At 37.1% G+C, this 24,195-nt stretch overlaps 1 protein-coding gene across 13 annotated transcripts in view; it reads right to left on the reverse strand.

The window, feature by feature from the left end:
* Positions 1–24,195, reverse strand: part of LOC127411478 (neurexin-3a-like) — a 501,739-nt gene that overhangs the window by 473,220 nt on the left and 4,324 nt on the right. For 12 of the 13 annotated variants that reach the window (XR_007892290.1, XR_007892289.1, XR_007892288.1 and 9 more), the window contains exons 2-5: positions 22,409–23,611; positions 14,819–14,836; positions 13,791–13,820; positions 13,530–13,541 (exon numbers count right to left, since the gene is read on the reverse strand). Coding sequence is in view for 10 of the 13 variants with exons in the window: in XM_051647070.1 (XP_051503030.1) it covers positions 13,530–13,541; positions 13,791–13,820; positions 14,819–14,836; positions 22,409–23,105 (757 nt within the window). In the remaining 3 variants the exon portion in view is untranslated. The remainder of the gene's footprint in view (positions 1–13,529; positions 13,542–13,790; positions 13,821–14,818; positions 14,837–22,408; positions 23,612–24,195) is intronic. The other variant, XM_051647066.1, reaches the window with a different exon arrangement.

Here is a 24,195-nt window from a genome sequence, read left to right on the forward strand (position 1 = left end):
AATGTCTGTAAAAACACCAGCCAGCTAGTGTGCACGCTCTGGTGACGCGGCCCGGAATGCCATCTGGAACCGTGGCTTTGCGGATATTCACCCGTCGGAAGGATCAGGTTACATCCGCTACAGAGACTGAGAGTGAACTAACCTCTGTAGCTTCGGCCGCGAGAGCTCTCTCCAAGAGGGCGGTGTTATTTCCCTCAAAGCGAGCATAAAAAGTATTTAGCTCATCCGGGAGAGAGGCAGCAGTGTTCATGGCGGAGTTTTTATTCCCTTTAAAGTCTGTGATGATGTTAATTCCCTGCCACATGCTTCTAGAGTTGGTGGTGTTAAACTGTCCTTCAGTCTTGCTCCTGTACTGGCTTGTTTATGCTCCTCCGCTTTCCCGGAATTAAAAGCGGAGGTCCGCACATTAAGTGCCGCGCGAACATCGCTATTTATCCATGGTTTCTGGTTCGGATAGATCCATATTGTTCTGGTCGGAACCACGTCCTCCACGCACTTTTTGATGAAACGCTATCAGCTAAACGCGAGCCAAATGCTGTATAGAAGTGAAATATTGCTGCATGAATGTGATATTGATGCAGATGAGAGTTGTGATGAACAGACAACATTGGCAGCAGAAAGCCTAAGACCTTTAAAAGAACCTCTAAATGCAAATTGATGAATATGATAGAGAACTTAGCATATTTGTGATGGGGATCAGCTGCTGCCTTGATGCGATGCTTTCGACGGCCTTCTAGCACCGTGTCATGCATTTCGGTTGCGGTAGATGCAGTGGCTTGACTGAGGGAGGTCTCATTCATGACTGAGATCTGGATGAAGATCCAGATTTGCTGATCATTTATGCCCCTTAGGTTTGATGAAAGTTGAGATGGAGCGGAGGCATCGTCGGGTAGGGGAGGCGGCTTCCCAAGATGTTATGTGAGCTGGTTCACCTGTGGTCTGGAGAGATAGGGGTTGAAGAAGATGCCTCGTAAACACATCTATTATTATTCCAAAAGGGCCACAATCCCACTGAGACTCCAGAATTGCAGACACGTGCTGCGGCGAGGAGCTGCTGATCCTGGATATAAGGTAAGGAGAGCCGTGATTAAATCCATATTAGCTCATCGGGGAGCAAAGCTGACTCGACGTCGGACATAGTAAATGGTAGAAAGAACTGCCACGTTGGCACCTGAAGGCAGCAGAGTGGTTGGCTGCTGGCAGACCTTTTAAGCGAGAGGTGAACAGTGATTGGTTAAAGGAAATTAAGAATGAAACGATGACGTGTACTGAGCAAGTCTCCCTGACAGAACTACCACTTACACTTCCATTTTCTGATCTTGTTCCTACTTCATTTCCTGTCCTCTGTTTTTTTTTTGTCCAAGGAAAGTGGGCAAGGGAAAGTAAATAAAGGAAAGAGAAAGAGAAACTGAGAGGCTAAGAGAGAGCAGGACAAAGAGTGAACTGATCAGTCTCTGATCATCAGTGCCTTCTCAAGGTTAGAAAGCTGGGTAGGCTACATCCTTAATGGAATCAAATCTGATTAGATAATTAGCATACCATTTGCATAATGGCACAGCAATTCATTACCTTGCATGTGAGTTCATCAGCACTGTGTGAGCTACAGTGTTTACTCTGCAACCCTTTACGGGTACGTTGGGGAAACAATCGCCATTGGCTAGTACATTTTAGTTTTTACTTCCCAGACTTCTGACAACATATAAAAGTAATGCAAATGAAAACTAAAAAAGATACTAAGAAAAACTAGATGGGGGCATTATATATATATATATATATATATATATATATATATTGTTTTTATATGTATGATTTCTTGCAATATAGTATGCGAGATTGTACATTTTATTTTCATACTGTATTTCACTTTTGATCATTTTAATCACATTTTAGCTTGTGTACAAATGTAAAAATTTCACATTCTATCAATTAATATGATGTCATTAAATTGCATTTTAAATAATTATACAAACTGTTGTCACTTTTGTTTGAAATTTCGTAAATAACATTTAACAAATTTTCACAAGTTTGGAACCTAATGAAAATAGGATTAATGATTATATTATAAGAATAATCATTTTGTGCTACTTTATGAAAACTACTATCCAAAAAAAAAAAAAAAAAAAAACTTACACAGATTCAGCAAAAGCCTATTTGTTAAATTATTTACTATATACAGTGTTTTCTGAAGTTAAAATGTTTCATAATAGATGAATGTGCCTTTTAAATATTTATGAATTTACACATTTTTTACACTGACTACATTGCTACATTTTGTAACATGTTTGTTTATATGCACTTTGCATTGAGTTTACATTGATATGTATAACAAGCGCTGAATTGGTACTGTCTCTTTAAGAGATTAGCTTCGCAAGCAAGTGTTTACGGTTGAATGAGTGCAGCACTCATTAAAGGTGATGTAAGCCATTTTTGCCGTTCCGGAATTTTCATGAGCTGTTCAATTAGCCAAGCCCCCTCTCTCCAAAACCACTCACATCAATGGCACTATTGTTACCAGCACAGAGCATCCCAGGGTTGTCAAACACACCAGTAGCAAAATGGCACCCTTAACTGACAATAGTTATGAAAAACACGGCATAAAATTGGCATTAAACACCAATATGTCGCTGTAACACTATGAGAACGTGCAAAATGATTGACAGGCAGAAATTGTCAGAGACTGTGGGCCGCGGACACATTTTTGTTTGCTGTTTAGACTTGTTTGCAGAGTCTAAAGCTGTCACAGAGTATGGAAGCCCAGGAGTGCCATTTACACAAGAATGAAGGTATAAATTATCAATCTATTAATTTGAAAATAAAATGGTAAATAAATAAACCAATTTATACATGGACAAATAAATAGACACATTTAAATGTTTATTTAATTCATGTTTTAAAATATACTTATATTTAGCAATAAAACAGCACATTAATAAGTCATTTTTAAATGTACCTTTTAAATTGTGTTTTAAAAAGCATTTGGCAATTGCTTGTCTTCATCCATTGGCCAGTTGCTTTTCTTCAACCATTTGCCAATTGCTTTTCTTTATTGTTTGACTTTTCTTTTTCTTTTTCCATTTGTCAATCCATACCAGCTGAAGCCCAGGAGTGCCAATTAAAATGGATGAAGGAATAAATTATCAATCTATTAATTTGAAAATAAAAACTTGAATAAATAAGTCAATTTATAAATGGACAAATAAAAAGACATTTAAATGTTCTTAATTAATATTTAAAAATGTCATTATATTTAACAATAAAATAGTGCATTAATAAATCATATTTATTTCATGTTTAAAATGGCATTAAATGTAGCAATAAATGAGTACATTAATGAGTCTTTTAAATGCACTTTTTAATCCACTTTAAAAGCACCTTTTAAATTACATTTTAAAAAGGTATTTGGCAATTGCTTTTCCTCATCCATTTGCCAATGGCTTTTCTTTTTTCTTTTTCATTTTGCTTTTCCTTTTCTTTTTCCTTTTTCTTTTCCTTTTCTTTCTCCAATTGAGAATCGAGTTAAAAAAAATGCAATTGGACTGTTGTCTCGTGAAAGCAACCAATGAACTTCAGATTCAGTTATAAAACACACCCCCTCTCCCACGTGCCACTCAAAGAGGATGTAAGATGGCCTGTCATTGGATGATGGTACAAGCAGTTTACGTGATATTATTGGATCTGCAAATCCCACGCATAAGAAACGGATGCGAAGCATATCAGAAGTTAATGGTGGCTCGTTCACTGTTGCTGGGAAATGCTGAGGGTGGCCCTACCTGAACATACAGTGATATATGTCCTGAATGGGAGCTGGTAATCTTGATGCTCTCAACAGAACCAGCCTCCCGACCCACACAGCAGCCGCCACCGCTTGAGGTACTGAGCCGATGAAGAATACTGCCAGATCCTGCACTAAAGCACCTCCGTGAAGTTGGCACCCCATATAATTAAATCTTTACCAAATCTATACCATTCAAAAATAAACGTTTGTGCTAGTTTGGTGTTTGAGATATTAGACATAATTTCTGTGGCTCTGTGATGTCACTTTCCACCCCATGAGGTCCAAATCGCTCGAAACCGGTGCCGTTCGTTTGTGCTCGGTTTGTGCTGATTTGTGCCATTAAAAGAAACACTGTAACTATTTCCCTTCCTTACATAAAGCAAGAAACTTTTCGGGAGCAGTGGCGTCACTCCAAATCGCTCCAAACCGGTGTCGTTCATTTGTGCTCGATTTGTGCTGTCAAAAGAAACATCATAATGTTTTCTTTTCATTGTATTAGACAAGATAGCTTTTGGGAGCCGTGAAATCGCTCAGGCTAAACCCCATGTCAATCACTCTCACCTGTCTCCATCGTTTGTGCTTGCTTCTGGTTTGTGCCATGTTTGGTATCATTGAAGCATTAATTTTTTGGCAAAGATTTCATCTTTAACCCTATCAAACTCAAACACATCTCTCTTTCTCTGTCAAGAAATATCATATTTGGTCTGATATTTAAACCAGGGATGAAAACTATTCACCTTTCAGCTAAAGTCACCTTTTTTAAAGCTAGTTTGCCCAAATAGTTTGTTAAAATTTATAAATTGTCCATATTAAAATCACTTTAAATGGTTAATTTAAGCTTAAAAAAACTATATTTATCTACAGTAATAGCAAAACATAGCAAGATATAATACAAATCAAATAATATATATATTTTATAGTAAGTAAATAAAATTTATATTAAGAACTTATAAATATAAAATTAATGTAGCCTGCACAACCAGTCCAAAAGGACACTGACTAAGTTTTTTTTTTTTTTTTTTTCAAGCTTAGAACCTTTTGATCTAAAGGCTTATGGTCAAATGCTTGGGATTATTTCTGTACTCAAAAATAAATTGGCCTAATTATAGATGTCTATACAAACCTTTTATTTATTTGTTTTATTTATTTATTTATTTATTTATTTTTTTTTTTATTTTTTTTTTAAGTTGCCAACAAGTGTCCAGCATATGATGCACCTGAATTTGATTGAGAAAATGAACAGTGTGCAGAGCTGGAATAGACAAAAGGCTACATTGAAGAAGTTCAAATATAAGCTGATTCTGAATTAATTTGTTTTAGTCACTGCATAATCTCCATACATTTGTATTGCTTCTTAGTTTTGATGACTTCATAGCATACTCTAAATTCTAAAATGTGCAGTAACAAATAATAAAGAATAGGCAAGTGTGATCAAACTTTTCTAAAGTGTTCTAGTCTTACACTGAGGGGCCGTTCACATTGAGCACGTTTTTGTGTCCGTCCGTGCTGTTTTATAATTGATTTCAATGTAAACGTGCACTAAATAGATGTCTTTGACGGCTTGTTCGTGTTTTTAGATGTCATGTCAAGTTAAAAAATAACCTAAACTTTTAAACATATGTTTCGAGTCAAGACACCTATGTTTTGCTCTTTTATGGCTCTGCGTGTAATTTTAGTGCAACAACAATGCATTCCAGCATGTGAACAGCACCAAACACCTTTTCAAATATTGCGCTGAAATTTCAAAGAAATATTTTGAATATTAGCTACCATACTGGCCTATGCAATTACACAAATAACGTAAACGCAAGTCGTGCCAGCTTCTAGTTAAATTAAAATGAATAAAAGCAAATTCAGAGCTGAAAACTTTGGCTGTTTACTTGTAAAAAGAATCAGAATAATTAACCTATATATAAACAAGATGTACAGCTTTGTTCAGCAGTGTCACATGTAGCCTATAAATAAATCATAATTTGCAGCACAAACACAGACAATTTTTGCTGTTGCATTTGGAGTTTTATGGGGTGAAAGATTAAATCTTTGCCAAAAAATTGAATGCTTCAATGATACCAAACATGGCACAAACCAGAAGCGAGCACAAACGATGGAGACAGGTGAGAGTGATTGACATGGGGTTCAGCCTGCGCGATTTCACGGCTCCCAAAAGCTATCTTGTTTAATACAAAGAAAGGAAAACATTATGATGTTTCTTTTAACAGCACAAACCGGCACAAATCGAGCACAAACTAACGGCACTGGTTTGGAGCAATTTGGACCACATAGGGTGGAGAGTGATGTCACTGCTTCCGAATACAAGCTGTTATTTCTAAGGAAGGGGAATAGATACAATATTAATTTAATGGCACAAATCAGCACAAATCTAGCACAAACGAACATCACCAGTTCAGAGCGATTCGGACGATATGGGGTGGAGAGTGACGTCACTGCTTCCGAAAAGTTTCTTGTTATATCTAAGGAAGGGGAACAGTTACAGTGTTTCTTTTAATGGCACAAATCGAGAACAAATGAACGGCACCAGTTTGGAGCCATTTGGACCACAAGGGGTGGAAAGTGATGTCATACAGTCAAAATATCTCAAACACCGAACCAGCACAATCTTTATTTTTGCTGCACAAATCAGCACAAACGAATGGTATAGATTTGGTAATGATTTAATTATAAGGGGTGCCAACTTCACGGAGGTTACTAAAGCAATTGCTTCTCTGCACTGCCTGACCTTATAGCTATTCACCTGTTTTATTACTGTATGACTGCTCTATCTGCCATATTTGTAAACAAAGCCCTTCTGTACTGTACTTTCTGTGCACTGTGAGATCATTGACCATTAGCACTGGGACACGATGAAAATTTGCTAAACTGTTTCTGTTTATAAAGCTTAATAAAGTGTTATCTTTCGTTGTTTTTTTTTTTTTTTTTATTTTTTTTTTTTTCAGTAAAAGTTATGTTAAGTGACTGTTTAATTTCACAATTCTAGCAGTGGAGGGGTAAAACAATTGTTAGTTATTACTTTTTTTTTGCTCTCGGAAAATGTCTGGCCTAAATCTGGGACATTTTACCTTAAACATCTTTGATGTTAATTGCCATTATCTGTGTCAATAAAATTTTGCCTATAACATAATCGATTCAGGTACAATTAAAATTAAATCCATAAGATCCAAACTACAATTGTAAAAGAGGAATCTGATAAAAGAAGGTGTACATTGTGTGTTTACTGTGCGTTTAGCTACTGTCTGTCAATAAGCATCTTTATGACGATGAGCACAACAAAAGATTAAGCACAAACTTTATTTTATAAACATTATAAACAGATATAAACAGCAGGTTGGTGTGGAATATATATATATATATACACAGTACTGTGCAAAAGCTTTAGGCACTTAAGGTGTTTCACAAAAACATTTGTCTTAAGATGTTTATATCTTCAGCTTTAGTGTGTCAATAGGAAAAATACATTTTAGACTCCCAAACATTACTTTTGCAAATAGAAAAGATTAGAATAGAAGAACAGGGTGCTCTGCAAGAGATGGCATTGCCTCCACAGAGCCCCCCACATGAAGAGACAGAAGCAATTGACACAGCTTAAATAGATAGAAGAACTGTGGTGAATTCTCCAAGAAGCTTAGTACATCCTATCTGCCAACAACCAAGGAAAACTGTGTCCAGGTGTACCTAGGAGAATTGGGGCTGTTTTAAAGGCAAAGGTGGCCACACCAAATATTGATTTAGCTTTTTTATGTTTACTGGACTTTGTATGATGCTAATTGATAAATGAAAACTATTTATGGCATTATTTTTGAAGACATCCTCACTATGCAACATTTTTCAAACGTGCCAAAAACTTTGCACAGTACTGTATATATATATATACATGCTTCACATCCGTTTCTTATGCACAGGATTCGCAGATCCAATAATATCATGTAAACTGCTTGTACTGTCGTCTAATGTCAGAGAGGGGGTGTGTCTTATAACTGAATTGAAAGTTCATTGGTTGCTCCCACGAGTCAACAGTCTAATGGCATTTTTTTTTACTCAATTCTCAGTTGGAGAAAGAAAAGGAAAAAGAATAAGAAAAGGAAAAGCAAAACGAAAAAGAAAAGCCATTGGCAAATTAATTAAGAAAAGCAATTGCCAATTACCTTTTTAAAATGCAATTTAAAAGGTGCTTTTGAAGTGCATTAAAAGTGCATTTAAAAGACTCATTAATGTACTCATTTATTGTTACATTTAATGAAAATTTAAACATGAAATAAACATGATTTATTAATGCACAATTTTATTGTTAAATATAATGACATTTTTAAACATGAATTAAATAAACACATTTAAAAGTAACTTTTTATTTGTCCATTTATAAATGGACTTATTTATTCAAGTTTTTTTTTTATTATTTTCAAAGTAATAGATTGATAATTTATTCCTTCATTCTTTTTTAATTGGCACTCCTGGGCTTCAGCTGGTATGGATTGACAACTGGAAAAAGCAATTGGCAAATGGATGAAGAAAAGCAACTGGCAAATGCTTTTAAAACGCAATTTGCATTTAAAAATGACTTATAAATGTGCTGTTTTATTGCTAAATATAAGTACATTTTAAAACATGAATTAAATAAACATTTAAATGTGTCTATTTATTTGTCCATTAATAAAAAAAAATATTTATTCACATTTAAATGTGTCAATTTATTTGTCCATTTATAAATTGGTTTATTTATTCACATTTTTATTTTCAAATTAATAGATTGATAATTTATTCCTTCATTCTATTGCAAATGGCACTCCTGGGCTTCCATAACAGAGAACGGTGAAATATCTCAGGACACTTATTTCATTAATATCTTTCAGAGAGTAGGAAAATGTTTTGCATACCTTTCCATGGAAAAAAAAAAAAATTGCTTAAGGCACCTTTAACGAGAAAGAAGTTGCACAGTTGTTTTTCCATCATCTGTGCAATGTATGATTAGAAATAATGTTAATTTGAATGTTTTTGATCACCACCTCACTGTAAATAACAGAAAGGATTTTAAAAGAGACATAAAATGAAAATGGGGTGCCTTTGGAAACAAAATACATGGAACAAAGCAAAAGGAAACATTTACTTGTATATGTGTACGACTTGCTTGTACAAATATTTATTGTACACATTCTCAAATTAAAATCTACATTACAACACTTTTACCTTCTACTAGACGTCCAACAGGTTACTGGTCCATGTTGTGTAAACAGTCTGGGGAAAGGTTTAACAAAGTCAGAGTTGATTCAGTGTTAATGCAATTTCACGGCTGAACCTAAGCGATGGTGACAGCGTGATCATGCAGTCCTGCAGTCAAATAAAGTAAATTTCATGCTGTAAAAGACAAGGCTGAATCCAGCTTCTCAATCGCCGGTTTCTTATTCAGGAAAAGGATCGCAGTGCTCAGGTTCTTCTTCGTCACCAATATAATAGTAAATCTCAATATTTACTCGCCAGTGGTTAATTAAATACATATTTTAGTCGCATAATGTGAAATTTGGTCGCATATACAAGTGATATACTCATTATGTAGAGGGCTGCTATGCCACTGATAAAGCCAATGAAAGCAGCTCAGACAAATCATGGAGAAAAAACAAAAACAAAACACACAACCACTAGGCTGCTTCACACCCATAAAAACACCCAAAGAAAAAAAAAAACACCAGAGATCTCCTGCACATCTCAATTGTTCTTTCTACACAACATTAAGAGATTAACTGGAGAACTAATAAGACATTTGCTCAAGTCTCTCACTTCTCAGATTTTTCTCCAAAAATATAAAACAAAATTACATCTTGCATGAGTCTCCTAGAGTTTCAGAAGAGATGTCACAAAGTATGCTAAGATTGGCAAGATACCAAAGACTGCAATCAAATGTCTGAGATTTCAACATGAATTCATAGACTAAATTATCTGGGCTATACTATCCACATTAATTTCATACTTCTACACTCTTACTCTAGGTTAAAAATAATCTAATTTGTGTCTATTTCTGTTCATCTTAAGAAATGTTAGGAGAAACATTAGAGACAATGTTGATACACAACACAACTGAGAACTTCATTAAGTCTAGTGAAAAATTAAAGAGCAATTTCAGAACAATATATGTTTCCTCTTGGAAAAAAGAGGAAGTTACATCACAGCTATGGAAAGAAGGAGAACTGAATCAAAAAGGGTGGAGACAGGAAGTCCCTAAAGACCCTTCTTCATCACTGTCCTATGACTTTGTGTTGTTAGCTGACATATGCCTGTGCCATTGTGGAGACCGACACACTGACGGATGGGTGCCGAGGAACGGCATGTGAGAATACAGAGATACATAGATACAAGGATCAAGCCTGGGGCTAACAGAAACAGCTGCTGCCTCTCACTTCTTCCCGCCTCAGAACAGCAGACACAACACTGTCAAACATTACAAAGCACAACAATTAGAAACCTTACTGAGGTTTTACTTGTTGTTGTACTGAGGTTTCAGGGTGTAGCATGAAATTTCAAGATTTATGTGCCGTACAAACTTGTGTGCTGATGACTGGCGAACAGAAGAGATGCGGCGACAAAAACAAATGCAGATAAACATTTTGTAGGACATGTTCAGCACAAATGAGATGCAAATGGGCTCCTAAATGGAAGCCCCTGTCGTCTTAACTTGGGCGTACAGCCAGGCTGATTTGTAATAATGTCCCCCCGTCTCGCGAAGGGATTTAGCGCAGGGTGGTATCAAGAGAGATAGACAGTGGCAGAGACAGCACTACAATAAGACAGGGCTTTTGATGCAATGCCACCAAATGCATGCTAATGCATCTGACTGTATATATAATTTTGTCTGTCTGCCAGGTTCCCACTGACTGTGCTCTGACTTAGCACTTAAATTGGGTTGAGGGAAGAAACTAGGTTGGTTAGAGGGATCGCAGCATATGCTGCTATTCAGTTCAGTTTGGTGCTCAGTTCAGCAGGAAGTTTTAGATACATTATATGCAGGCACACTGAAAATTAAAGTTCACACCTTTTATACTGCACTATCTATTTATTACGATAGATGACTTTGGCCATTTTCACATCTGCGATTGCCTAGTCTTAACCAGAGTACACTTACAACATGCTGTTAATTTATCCCCTCATTTTGGTTTAATGCATTACATCTGTTAGAAGTTTGTTACTCTTAGTCTTTTAGTGATTGGGATACTACTGAGGGAGAGATTCATCCGGATTACCATGAAACTTATATAAATGGGCAACATACAATTATTTATTTATTTATATCTATAATTTATTATTTGTTTATTTAAGTGTGTCAATTATTGATTCTCATTCAATTCAGCATACATCTGTAATATAGGTACATTTCTGGTTCATGTTACACCTGCCAAACCTTAAATAACAGTTAGGAGTTTCCAAGCTTTTAAATGACACCTATCTTTAAAGATTATATATATATATATATATATATATATATATATATATATATATATATATATATATATATATATACACACTATCTTTCAAAAGTTTGGGGTCACTTACTCATTCTTTATTTTATTTTTTTATTTTTTTATTTTTTCACATTTTAGAATAATAGTAAAGTCATCACAACTATGGAATAATAGAAATGGAAATATGGGAATTATGTTGTGACTAAAAAAATCCAAAATAGGGGGCCTGGGTAGCTCAGTGGTAAAATACACTGGCTACCACCCCTGGAGTTCGCTAGCTCACTAGTTAGAATCCCAGGGCATGCTGAGTGACTCCAGCCAGGTCTCCTAAGCAACCAAATTGGCCCAGTTGCTAGGGAAGGTAGAGTTACATGGGGTAAATTCCTCATGGTCGCTATAATGTGGTTCGTTCTCAGTGGGGCGTGTGGTGAATTGAGCATGGTTGCCGCAGTGAGTGGCGTGAAGCCTCCACATGCGCTATGTCTCTGTGGCAACGCACTCAACAAGCCATGTAATAAGATGCACGGGTTGACGGTCTCAGATGCGGAGGCAACTGGGATTCATCCTCTGCCACCCAGACTGAGGTGAATCACTACACGACCACGAGGACTTAAAAGCACATTGGGAATTGGGCATTCCAAATTGGGGAGAAAAAGGGAAAAAAATCCCCTTTTTTTAGTTTTGTAATTAAATAAATGAATATGTTGGCACAATTATATTTTTGTCTACAAAACTAATTTCAAACATTTAAGCATACGCCTTCAGGTCAAAAGGTTTTTAAGATCATAAGAAACATTTCAGGCAAGTGACCCCAAACTTTTGAACGGTAGTGTATATATATAAATAAAAATTATCATTATCAGTATCAGCCACAATAAGCTGTGAATTATCAGTTATTGGTATCGGTCCAGAAATTCTGTATCTGTGCATCCCTAGTAAACACATTTAAACTGATGCAAAGACATCTGATGGAAGATAGCACTTGTCAGTAACTTGGCAGAATGGGGTCGATAACATTGTACTGGAATATTCAGTATTAACATGTCGAGTTCCCATGTGATCACGTTGCAATTAACTGCAAGAGATGCAAAAAGTTAAATCTTTTCTATTTATCTTGGAAATCACAAGCAGTTTACTTCCTCAAATTATGTAGAATTGATTTCATACCAATATGCAACACTAATTTTCAAGAAAACAAACCTGGGTCCAAACCAAACAGTCTAGTGTGAAAACCCATAGAAAGAAAACACAAGAGAAACATTTAACAAATCACCTTAAAGTTGGGGGCCTGGGTAGCTCAGTGGTAAAAGACGCTGGCTACCACCCCTGGAGTTCGTTAGTTTGAATCCCAGGGCATGCTGAGTGACCTCCTCGTGGTCGCTATTATGTGGTTCGTTCTCGGCAGGGCACGTGGTGAGTTGAGCGTGGATGCCGCGGTGGATGGCGTGAAACCACCACACACACTATGTCTCCGTGACAACGCACTCAACAAGCTACATGATAAGATGCGTGGGTTGGCGGTCTCAGACACAGAGGCAGCTGGGATTCGTCCTCAGCCACCCGGATTGAGGCAAATCACTACGCGACCACGAGGACTTAAAAGTGCATTGGGAATTGGGCATTCCAAATTGGGTGGAAAAAGGAAAAAAAATCACCTTAAAACCAGGAGGCATGACTAGAAATCACAGTACACTGTTAATTATGATTGCACCCTGGTCGGAGGAGCACAGAGGTCAAACAGGAAGTATATTAGATATTGTATCCTGAAGAATGAAGTCATGTGGCCACTCTGAGACATGATATGGGTAGTGTTGATATCAGTAGTGTTTTGTCTGGACGGTGAGATGACATGTGGTATGGTTGCTGTCCACAGGGAACGCTTAGCCCAACAGCAAGCCAGGACTAAATCAGGCTAATCAACAAGATTCCTTTGAGAACCCAGCAATGCAATGACATGACAGCGCACATGAAGTAAGTTCCAGACTACGATTGCATTCCTCCCTTCTTTTTTCTTTCTTTCACCTTCATTTGTCCTTCAACATTCCAAAAACAAAAGTGATATAATGGCACCAGAGATTGCAATAAAACTTGATCACCAGGGAGTCAGACACCACAGTTCAGACCATTCAGTCTGTAGCCAGAATACACTTTGTGTGTTTGCCTTCAATTACTGTAACTCTCATTTAATTATACTCTTCATCCGGGAACCCACAGTTAGCAGCTAATAGAAGGTACTTATAACAAGGATATAAACACTAGAGCACAACATGAGGAAGAAAAAGTTTCTGTACCTTTGCCCTTGGCTTGAGAAAGTAGATGAAAGGTATTAATCAGGTATTAAAAGATGAAGAATATCCAGAGAAGGAAAGCAAGGAGAAATATAAAGAAATGGTCAAAGCACAGTCCACATGTATGCATTCAAAGTTTAGAATTGCATTGGCTGTAGAGCTTACAGTTTAGATAATTCACTTCACAGCAATTTAGTCAATCTAGGCATGCAATATTAAAATGAATTACAACAGAATAAACAACAAAAAAGAGTTGAGGCATACCTTGATCTGCCATCATCATGTGTGCTAAACCTTTAAGGAAGAAAGAAACAGAATGGGAAGAGCATCTATACAATATTTTTGAGGATATACTATATATTGGAGAAGAAAAACTCATCTGGATGGTTCACATGCATGTTGTAACTACCATCATTAAATGTTTTCAACTTGTTAAACCATTCATATATTTTTCAAATTCACAAGAATTTTATGCAAGCTCGGACTTGACTATTGTGGTGTCGTGTAAAAACAACCAAAATGGCATGACTTCAACAGTTAAGTTTCTGTGACAGTGACTGTGATTTTACAAAGTGGGATGAGTTCCTGGACAAACATATTTTCTTTGACAGAAACAACATTCCTGTCAGAAAAAAACAATGTCCTAACTCTATCCCTAACCCCAACCCTTACCCTAACCATTAACTAACCCTAGAATTAGAGGGAAATGCCAAACCCTACAATCTGTTTGACAGGAAGGTTGTTCCAGGACCAACAAGGATACTGATCCAAAAACAAGTTTTACTTGCCAAAATCATGGTAACCACATAGATATCTACCTCTACATATTTCTGTTTGAAATGTGATTTTATTATAGCCAATATTACATTATGTACTTTCTTTATTTTTCAATGTTTTTAAGAGAATATAGATGTGAATTAATGTAATGATTAAGCATTTTGCTGTTACGAACAACAAAGCTGCACATAGGTCAATTTTGGCATTATGAGAGTTGCCATAGAAATTGATAATTTCCAAGGACTTGACCAGCTCATAGTACAATCGTACTATGTTGTCGTAATTACAGTAATTATGGTAATATTGACATTATGTGAATGCAGCAATAGCACAATCCTATAGAATGTATACATTTTAAACAAAAACAAAGCATGTTTGAAAGCTTCCATTTGAATGTAACATATGGGCTGCCGCATACTGTATGAAATGTATGCCTTTAAAAGGCATTAAATAAACTCAAATTACTTAAATAGCTTAAAGAATATTATCAAATAACTTTTGTTTCTTAAACTCACCTGGGATGCTGTTGGCCTCTGATGGTGTTTCAGTAAAGATGGCACAATTAAAAAAAAGAAAAGAAGAGAGAAACAATGCAGCCATTAGAGCCCACTCATATCATCTTTGCATGAACACTATCATGCAAACTCTGACACACCTGCCAGCATGCACCGAGCAGACATCTGCCCTGTGCATGTACACAGAAACCCTTAAATGCCCCTTGCAACCTTACATCTGCCCCCTCTCCTCCCACAGAAGTGAGGTAGGGGGTCAGATCTATAGAACACCATCATCAAAGTGGTCTAGTTCATCTTCCATGTCTTACACACTTTCCCAAAGCCCACATCCACGCCTAGGTCATAAATCCAAACAGGCAACAGAACCTGCTCCCTTTAGAGAGGGTTGTGGATTTATGGGACGTTGATGTTTGTCTAGAGCAATGTTCTATACTCAGAGCCAGGTAGCCTTCCCTCTTATTGTAGACACACACTCTCTCTCTCTCTTGCTTTCTTACGAGCCACCTTTGACACCGAAGCTGGGCTGCACTGGCAGACTGACTCATTTCATTAATGCACTCTGGTCCTCTCCCAAAGGGCATCCAACACTGATAAACATGTTTGGAAGTAGCATGTGACAAAGAACAGCTGATCTACCATGTTTCTAATCTATTTTACATCCGAAGATTATCCAGACATGGTTATTTCATCGGATAACTCTTAAGAATTACAGATTGTACAGTAGATATTTTTTGTCCTACTCTGGACTTGCAGGCAGAAGAACCGATTTATCTGTTGCCAGTGCAAAAACCGCTGCTAATAGAGGAAATTAAGGGGAACCTGATGGGGTCTGCCTCCATGAAATGCTTTTAGTGCATAGCAATTACAGCTACTGTACATTAGACATTAATTAAGTGCTGTATGTTTTGGTGTCTGTACTAGCTCAAAATGCAATATGTTTTCTCTCATGGTCACTCATTTTCAGGACACGTTCCAGTGCGTAAGTGTGTGTCTGTCTGCTGTGCTTGTTAAAGGACATTAAGTCCTCTTATGAGATGCATTAACCTAGTAGGGAAAATATTAAGACATGATTGGAGAGAGGGGAATGCTGAACTACTCTCACGATATGAGTGCTACAGTGAATTAATTGATGTGCTCTGCTCTTGAGATGACCTGGACTGAAGTTTGACTGGTGTCTTACTAGAATATGATCGTCTACTAGGGTGTATCTACACTAGTTCTCTCTATCTCATGTACTGCCAGCCCTCCACAATGACCCAGTTTCTTGAAAAATGTAATAAAACCCAAATGAATTTGTGATTTTGAACATATGGCTGATTTGTGGATCTTTTCCTTGGTTTCTTGAGTTTTGAAGTCTGTTTCTAACAACAGCTTGGTCAGAGAAACTGTGAAAAATTAGTTTGAAATGAGTGATAGAGTGATGTGTTTAAGTCACATCAAATTGCAACATTTCTTGCATAGAGGAGCCCAATCAAAGAAACTGTATCCCAACATCTTTAGACATCATGAGCTAAATAATATTTATTTTCTAACCATCTGAAGAAAATATGAGTGGTGCTTGCCTGTTCAATAGTTGACAACAATGCTAGGGTGTTGACCATGGTTGACTGGGCATTGTTACGTGATTGCTAAGGTGTTTTAAGTGGTTTTAGCACATTGCCATGCAGTTGCTAGGGGTGTTCTGCGTGATTGCTTACAGGTCCAAGTCAAAAGAGCCCACCCCCTATAATATTGTAGTCTTTAGATATGGATGGGGGTTTGATCAGATACCAAACCATAAGTATGAACAATAGTAACAGAGTGCAACAGTCTGGTTCCAGCAGTAAAAATCATATTAATTTTCTCCATTGGTGAATTTATTTTAACAAGAAATTTTAAAGACAGGCCTTCCATAAACTCAGAGGTTGTAAATCAATTGTGCAGGTATATGCCCTAATTGAGGTCATCAGTCCACATTATTTATTTATTTTGTTAATTATTTAAACAACTTTTTTTATTTAATGTTTAATAGTGGAATTCCTGGTGAATAACTATATATGATCCTAAAGAGAAATATCCAACTATCAGGGAGTAACGGGCAACCAAATGCACCAAACGAACTGTGCAGTGATCGCCAATTCCTATAATGCACTGTAATGACACAACTGAGTCGGTCTTCCTACACTCTCAAACTACTTATATGTTTGCATATATGTGAATATTTTGCAATAAAATTAAAATATATTGTTTATATTCATATTCTAAACAACTTAAAATCAAAAGTTTTGTACTTTTCCAGAGTTTTTATTTCGATTACGTTACTTGCAATGCTGCACAGGATTGTAATTAATTCCCTCATTAGTCTTGGACCTTGTCAGATTTTCAAATACTTTTTTGCTTCAAGTCAAATGTTGAAATGATGTGATTAAATATGGCTGGTTCGGTTCATGGCTTAGAACTCTTTTATGCAGGATCTTATGACATCCCTATTGAAGAAATAAATGGGAAAAATACTCCTAGAACCAAGGCTGCATTCCACTTCACTTTTAACATCCACTCACTAACTCCCCTAAGCACTTTCCCTCAGGGGAATCCCCAATGCCATTTCTGATCCGTTTGGTTAAGTGAGCGACTCGAGGGAAGTTTCGGTTGATAGACCCTCAACCCCTCGATTTTGACCGATGGAGTGAGCCTACACTGATGTACGCTTCAGGCAGCTCCAAATCCCACAATGCAACTAGATTGTGACGTGACAGCAGATTGCATTTCATCAACCCCACGCCACACAACTCTAATGTGTAATGAAAGTGTTCATGAAAGTAAATTAAGCAGTTTAGAAAAGTTATATTGAGATTTAACAGCATAATACTTGTAGCCAACTTAAACTAACTGTTTATCACACAGTTATTGCTTATGTGTTCATTGATATGCTAACATTTTCGTTTTTGTAAAGCTTGATTAATCCTTTCTAACAATTAATTAATAATTAAACATATAAGATTTATAAATAAGCCTCTGAAATTACTAAATTTCACCTGAATCTGTGGTTGCTTCAATCTCCAAAAACGTTGTTTTCTCAGGTATAAAAATAACTAAATAATCCACAAATTGACATCAGCCCTCAATGTTCTCCAAGTGATCAAGGGTTTAGGGCAGAGGTGTCAAACATATGGTCCGCGGTGGCCGGATCCAGCCCGCCAAGGAGTCATCTCCGGCCCACGGGATGATTTGCAGAAAAAATACATAAGTAATGTTTGAAAACATTAATGTTGATTTAGCCTGTAACATGGGTAAGATTCATACTATTATTTTACTAGCAACAGCAGAACAGATATTTTTTTTTGTTTATTTGTGGTGTTGCATGTAGCTATGTTATAGCTTGCATGATCAGTGGAATTTTTTTTAATTACACGGGACATTCAGTGCTCATAGAGTCACGCATATCAGCGAACACCACACATGTCTGAGGGTGACACAATTTCCTTTGCCACATGTTCCCACAGTGAAGTTTCTCTCACAGAAATAATGACAACATGGACAGGTCCAAGGATAAATATTAGATGTAATAACTGTTGCATTGTTTCTGTCTTGACCTATTATTAATTTTAAGCAGGTTTCAGTTCCTTGGCGTTTATGTTCAGTTTCAGATGGTTTAATGAGGTTAAAGCTCCAGCCAAAGAGCAAGCGGTTCTCTCTTTTTCTTGTAAATATTATTGCTTGATTCCCTACAACTAATTGTGTGTGTATTTGTGATGTAACCTCTGGTTAATGAAATTAGTAAATTTTTCCTTATTTCCTTTTGTTCAGAGTAAATTAGCACCCACCAACCCGCCAATTGTGGATATTTTATGTGCAGTGGTGGGTTATTTCTGTGGCGGGCGACTTATAAAAATCTTAAGAGTGACGTGACAAGAAATCCTGTCTGACACAAAGACGCGCGTTTGAAGAAACACACTTGATTATATTTTGAAGAACAGACGAAAGAATAAAGCCGTTAATGCGAGTATTTTGTTAGCCGTGTTTTCAGAGGCGCTCTGCTGCCCATAAGCGCAGCGCTTCTCATGGAACATGTGCATGCAGAGTGCTCACTTTTTCTGCTGTTTCAGTCATCTGAAAATGGTTTGCAACTGCAAGAACAGTGTTGCACATGAGAACACCGCAAATGATTTCAGACCATCTCAGGAGGGGCTCTAAGTTTAGTTCCCTTGATTTCCACAGAGTAGTTCGCGTTTACACGCATTGTGAATGCAGCATTGCTTAATTCCAAACATTTGTGGCAGAATACATAACCATACAAAGCAAATGACATGCAGTGACATTAATGAATTGTCACGTGTGTCATCACAATTCACTACAGCTTTAGAAGCGGTGTTTTATATACCTTTATGAATAACAAAAGGAGCTGGTAAAAAAATTAAAGTGGTGGGTGAAATTGGGCATTCACAGCTACTGTGGCTGGTGGGCAAATTTTGTTTTTTATATTTTTACCCTTGTGTTAGCTATGAAAACAGCATATTTCTATTTTCCTGCTCCAATTTTCCTTTGCTCCACCGCTGAACTACAAGAATCTCTAAAGAAATTATATTTTACCCAAGTTATGAGATTGCAGTCTGAATTGAATGTGATGACATAAAAAAGCGTGCACTGTGAAATAACACCAAAACAGCGCGCTGTTTTATTGTGTTGTGTTCGCTGGCTGTACTCAACAACAAACACGGTGACTGGTTTAGTCCAATTCATGACTAAATGACTCTTATGTAAAACATTGATTCACCAGCTCACGAGTTCTCATTTTGAATCAGTTTGATGAATCCTTCAGTGAATGAACTTTACTCATTACTCAGAGGGGTTGAATGAATATGTGATTTACTGCAAGTTGCTCCCAGTAATGTCAAAATGTTTTGTGTACAAATCTGATAAAACATTATAATATATGACACATTTTGTTAAAGATAATTAATAACTTTAATCCATCATTTTAAAAGTTATTTAAACAAATTTAAAGAATATATATACTTGGCCTACAAGTAATGTCACTTGTTCCAATCAGGCCTGCACCCCTGGTTTAGGGTGTTCCAGTTAAACCCATTACACAGGTTCCGCCAGTAGTGGACACTCGCGCAGTGTAAGCAAAGACATACATCCGAGTCCATGAGACAGAGGGAATTTTGCGAGGGAAGGGCATAACATTTTTAAGTGAAACACTGCCCAAGATGGCTGAAAAAGCAGGCGTGCACTGGTGCACTCTATGGTGAGTTAGAAGTTATATTTAACCATAACTTCTGGTAGAAGAGGCACGAAAATCTAAAATATTTTTGCTTATCTTTAAAAATTAAACTAAGTACAAAACGCAATTTTGAAGCACTTGTGAATTTCATTTTGTGCACATTAAAAACATGTGAGCAGATCTGTAAACAGTGGCTGTCTTAAACATAAACCTCACTGTACCAATTTAAGCACCATCAACATGGGAAGACAGATTGAGCATTTGTTCAGCTGCCAAATGTTTATTATTCTAATCCGCCAAAAGATTACACGCTTTTGCAAATGATGTAGCGCTGTGGCTATCGTACTTGCCACAGAGTAAGGAACATACGCCACTGCAATTGAAAACAGTTCCGAGGCCATTTTAGCCATCTGGCCATCGAGAGAAGTGTCAAATTGTTGTTGCCGCTGCTGTGGCAATTGGATTTAGTCAAACGTACGTAGAAGGCAAATCCCTAACACTTCAGACCAGCTTGCCATATGGCTCTGAACTGATATTTATTACCCCCGTACAGATGTTTTAAAATCTTGCAAACGCTCTAGATTAAGATGGAATTAAGATGGTTCACTGTATTTTTGTAATGTTGTTGTCAAACACTGACTAATGCGTTTAGATTAATGTGTCATTTCATCATACTGGTTTTGATTTTGTTTGTAAGAGATGCCACTGGAGAAAATATAGCTGTTGTTGTTGGATTATAGTGGTTGGCCTTACACCCTCAAACAGAGAATATAAATGGACTCCAAAAAGGTTTATTTATTCTTATATGATTGGCTGAACTGATTCCCAGCATTCAAAGATATCAAAGCTGCTTTTACGTCTGGTTTTAGCCCCTATCAGTGGACTGTAGGACCCAGTCAGCTAAACAAGATGGAGAGGAACAATGGCTATAAATCAAGCCCAAACCTCTGTTCTTTTTACAGCCTATAAATCTAAACCTAGTGCCAGGTCTTCTGTTGATGGCAGGCTCTGCAGTACTGTACCTCCTTTTTTCCCTTTCTCTTTGTAAATACTTAAGTACATATACATGCTAGTTTCTGTATAAAATACCTGAGTGCACAGATAGCGTCTGTGTTTAAATCTTTAAACACAATTAATAACATTTGGTTATTGTGTATTTAAGAAGAGAATCATTGGAGAGGTTGTGTCTACAATGAGGGTAATAGCAACTTAAAGGGCTCAGAGCACTGATCACCAATCAATCACCCAGCTTAAGCACTTCAATCACTAGGGGAAAATGTTTAGGTATAATCAAGACAGGATATATAGCTGTCCCTTTCTCTGAATTTTTCTTGCTTATTAAAATTCTATTTTCCTTTAATAAGGTAAAGACAGTTCAGATTATTATTTCTAGTAATCAGAGGATACATTTTACAGTGCAGTTTAACATAGTAGGCTAATACAGCAGAGTAATATAAAAAAAAAGCTCATTATGTGCCTTTCATCTACAGAGGATCTAAAACATGTTTCATGGGGAAGAACTCAAAGTTGTGATTTGCTTCTGTGCTAAAATGTAAAATTAGTATACTTATTATACCTACAAAATTAATGTGCACAAACCACAGCATTTAAGTAGATGCCTTAAAGAATTGTTTAACCAAGGTCATGAAATTCTCTCTTTAGGAATATCTGTATAGGCACCATGCAGAATTGAAACTGACATGCTCAAAATAGCAATTATCCTCTTTCTCTGAATTATTCTGTTGAAGAGGTGCAACAACATAACCCAGAGCTGTGAAATGGCCTCCTTAAATCCCCAGAGAAACTAAAATGGCCACTTCAGAAAAACAACCGGGGGATCTGAAAAAGCACCTTAACATCCTCACATTCCACCTACGCATGGGATGATTAACACAAAAAAATGCTTGCCTGAGACAAACAGCTTAGTGGTTTACAGAGGTAAAAATGCATGTTTTGCTGGTAGTGCATTTCAACTGCGTTTATTTTCAATTGACCATAAGAAGTGATGCAGGAGTAAAGGAGTGTCGTATCGAAGCTGAACAAGAAATTCTGAGCACAAAACACCTGCCAATGCAAAGAAAAGAGACTCAGAAGGGCAGCTTTCTGTAAGCTAAGCGATTCCATTAACCTGGACCTTTGAGTAAACCTCTGCCTCAATAGCCCCTGTGAATGAAACAGCTGAGAGTGAAGGATTTTGGGAAAATAATTCAACATTTCAGCAGATAAGACTGACAATCTTGAGTTGAATTTAATGAAAGTCGGTGTCAATAAATGTTGTGAATCATGTGAAATGAGGATTAAAGAATTTACTTTTTTTATTTCAGCAGTGTTTACTTATTTAAACCAAAGCAATATTTTAAGGTTTTGAATATAAATCAATTTACCTTCACTGCAGAATCGGCCAACATATTCTGTCTTTGAACAATCACATAGTGGTTCCCCATCAACAATGGAGCATGTCCCTCCGTTTTCACATGGATTCTCCATGCAGATTCCCTCCATATCCATACGGACCCTCTGGCTGCTTAGTAGAAGAGGTTCCTTGTTATTATACTTCAGTTCCCTGATAATTCCCTTAAACGGCGGAAGATCCTTCACTGTTGGGAGAGTGAGCACAGAAATACGAATATCTTGCGGGACTCCGCCCAGGAAGAGGTCACTAACGATCTTCATGTACTGCCTCTGTGGCCGCACCTCGCTCGATTTGTTCACTCCGTCCAGACCCAGCACAGTTCTCAGGTTGAACCTGCTAAGGGTGGCAAAATGCCAGCTGCTATCATTGACTCGCTTGTCCGATACGATGGTGGTCTCAGCGCAATCGATGCTGAACTGCAACTGGAGCTTCCCTTCAACCACCATGAGTTGCAGAAAGTCACAGTAGCCACCATCGTCAAAGTACAGGATTAAGGCAGTGGACACGTCTGTTTTGAACTGGAAGCTGAGGTCACTTCTGGTGCTGGCATCCCAGCGGAGATAGCGTGCCCACTGGCCTTGTGACCCTGTAAACTCCAGGCCCAAGCAGGGCCCAAGCACAGTACATATCAGCAGCTGCAACTGGACTGGGAATCTGAAGAAATGCATTGTAAAAGTGCTGGAGATTGGTGTTATTTTCCTGAACAGAAGGAAATCATTGAATTCGCTTTGGTTCAAAGGTCAGTATATCCAAAGTACATCCCACAGTATGCCCAGAGATATTAGAGAAGAGGTGAGATCGTCAACTCAGTGACAAAAGATATCCGTAAAGAGGAGAGGAATCAAGAGGGAGAACAGTCTTAAATAACAGTCGTAAGGCCAATCACATTGCACAACAATCCAATCTCTGTCTGGCGAATCAAGGTTCTTTTTTCTTTTTTCTTGGAATGGACAAACTTGAGAAGACAAGTTCAGATGAGGTGGTGTGTGTCTGCTGAGTTGATTTCTTGCACCCAGACTTAACACACTACCCAGACTTAACACACTCTCTAAATCATCCCGACAAGTCCTCCAGTTTTGACTCTTTCGCTATTTTGGGAAACCAGCTCAGTCTTCATGGTGCCTTGTGGGTAATGTAGTCCTTATGGTTCTCTGCCCTGTCTGCCACACACTAGCTGTCAAAATAGAAAAACATCAAGTTACAAATGAATCCATGGATGCCTCAGTCTATCTAGTCTGTGTTTAGAATTTTTTATTCATAACAGAGGAATTATCAAAATACAAAATAATTCAGTGCAATTTCACTGATGATAATTTTAAAAAACTACATTTGAATGAGTCTATTATTGTTTTGACTGATAAATTGTTAAAGGCAGCTCTTGATAAAACTTAAAAGTTTCTAGTTTTCAGGCATTTTATTCAAAAGATTATTTTGTGTTATCAGTCATCTAGTGTGTAAATTACCAGCATTATACACTTGGCCGGTCCAGCTATCAGTCAATAGCATGGAGCCTGCATTTATCTGATGATGTGGAAAATTAAAAGACTTTCTGGAGGATGCACAATGCATAAAAATTATAATATGCATGTCTGCACGTTTCCATGCCATATACTCCTCAATTCCACATTTGTTCTTGAAGGAAATATTATTTCAACAAAATTTCAGTTGGGTCTGGTTATAAAAGTTGGAAAATGAAATATGACTGTATTATATAAAGATGTCATTATAAAAAATACATTTTAGAAATAAGCAAAAAAA

This window comes from Myxocyprinus asiaticus, chromosome 20, assembly GCF_019703515.2.
Source record: "Myxocyprinus asiaticus isolate MX2 ecotype Aquarium Trade chromosome 20, UBuf_Myxa_2, whole genome shotgun sequence".
Lineage (NCBI taxonomy): Eukaryota > Metazoa > Chordata > Actinopteri > Cypriniformes > Catostomidae > Myxocyprinus > Myxocyprinus asiaticus.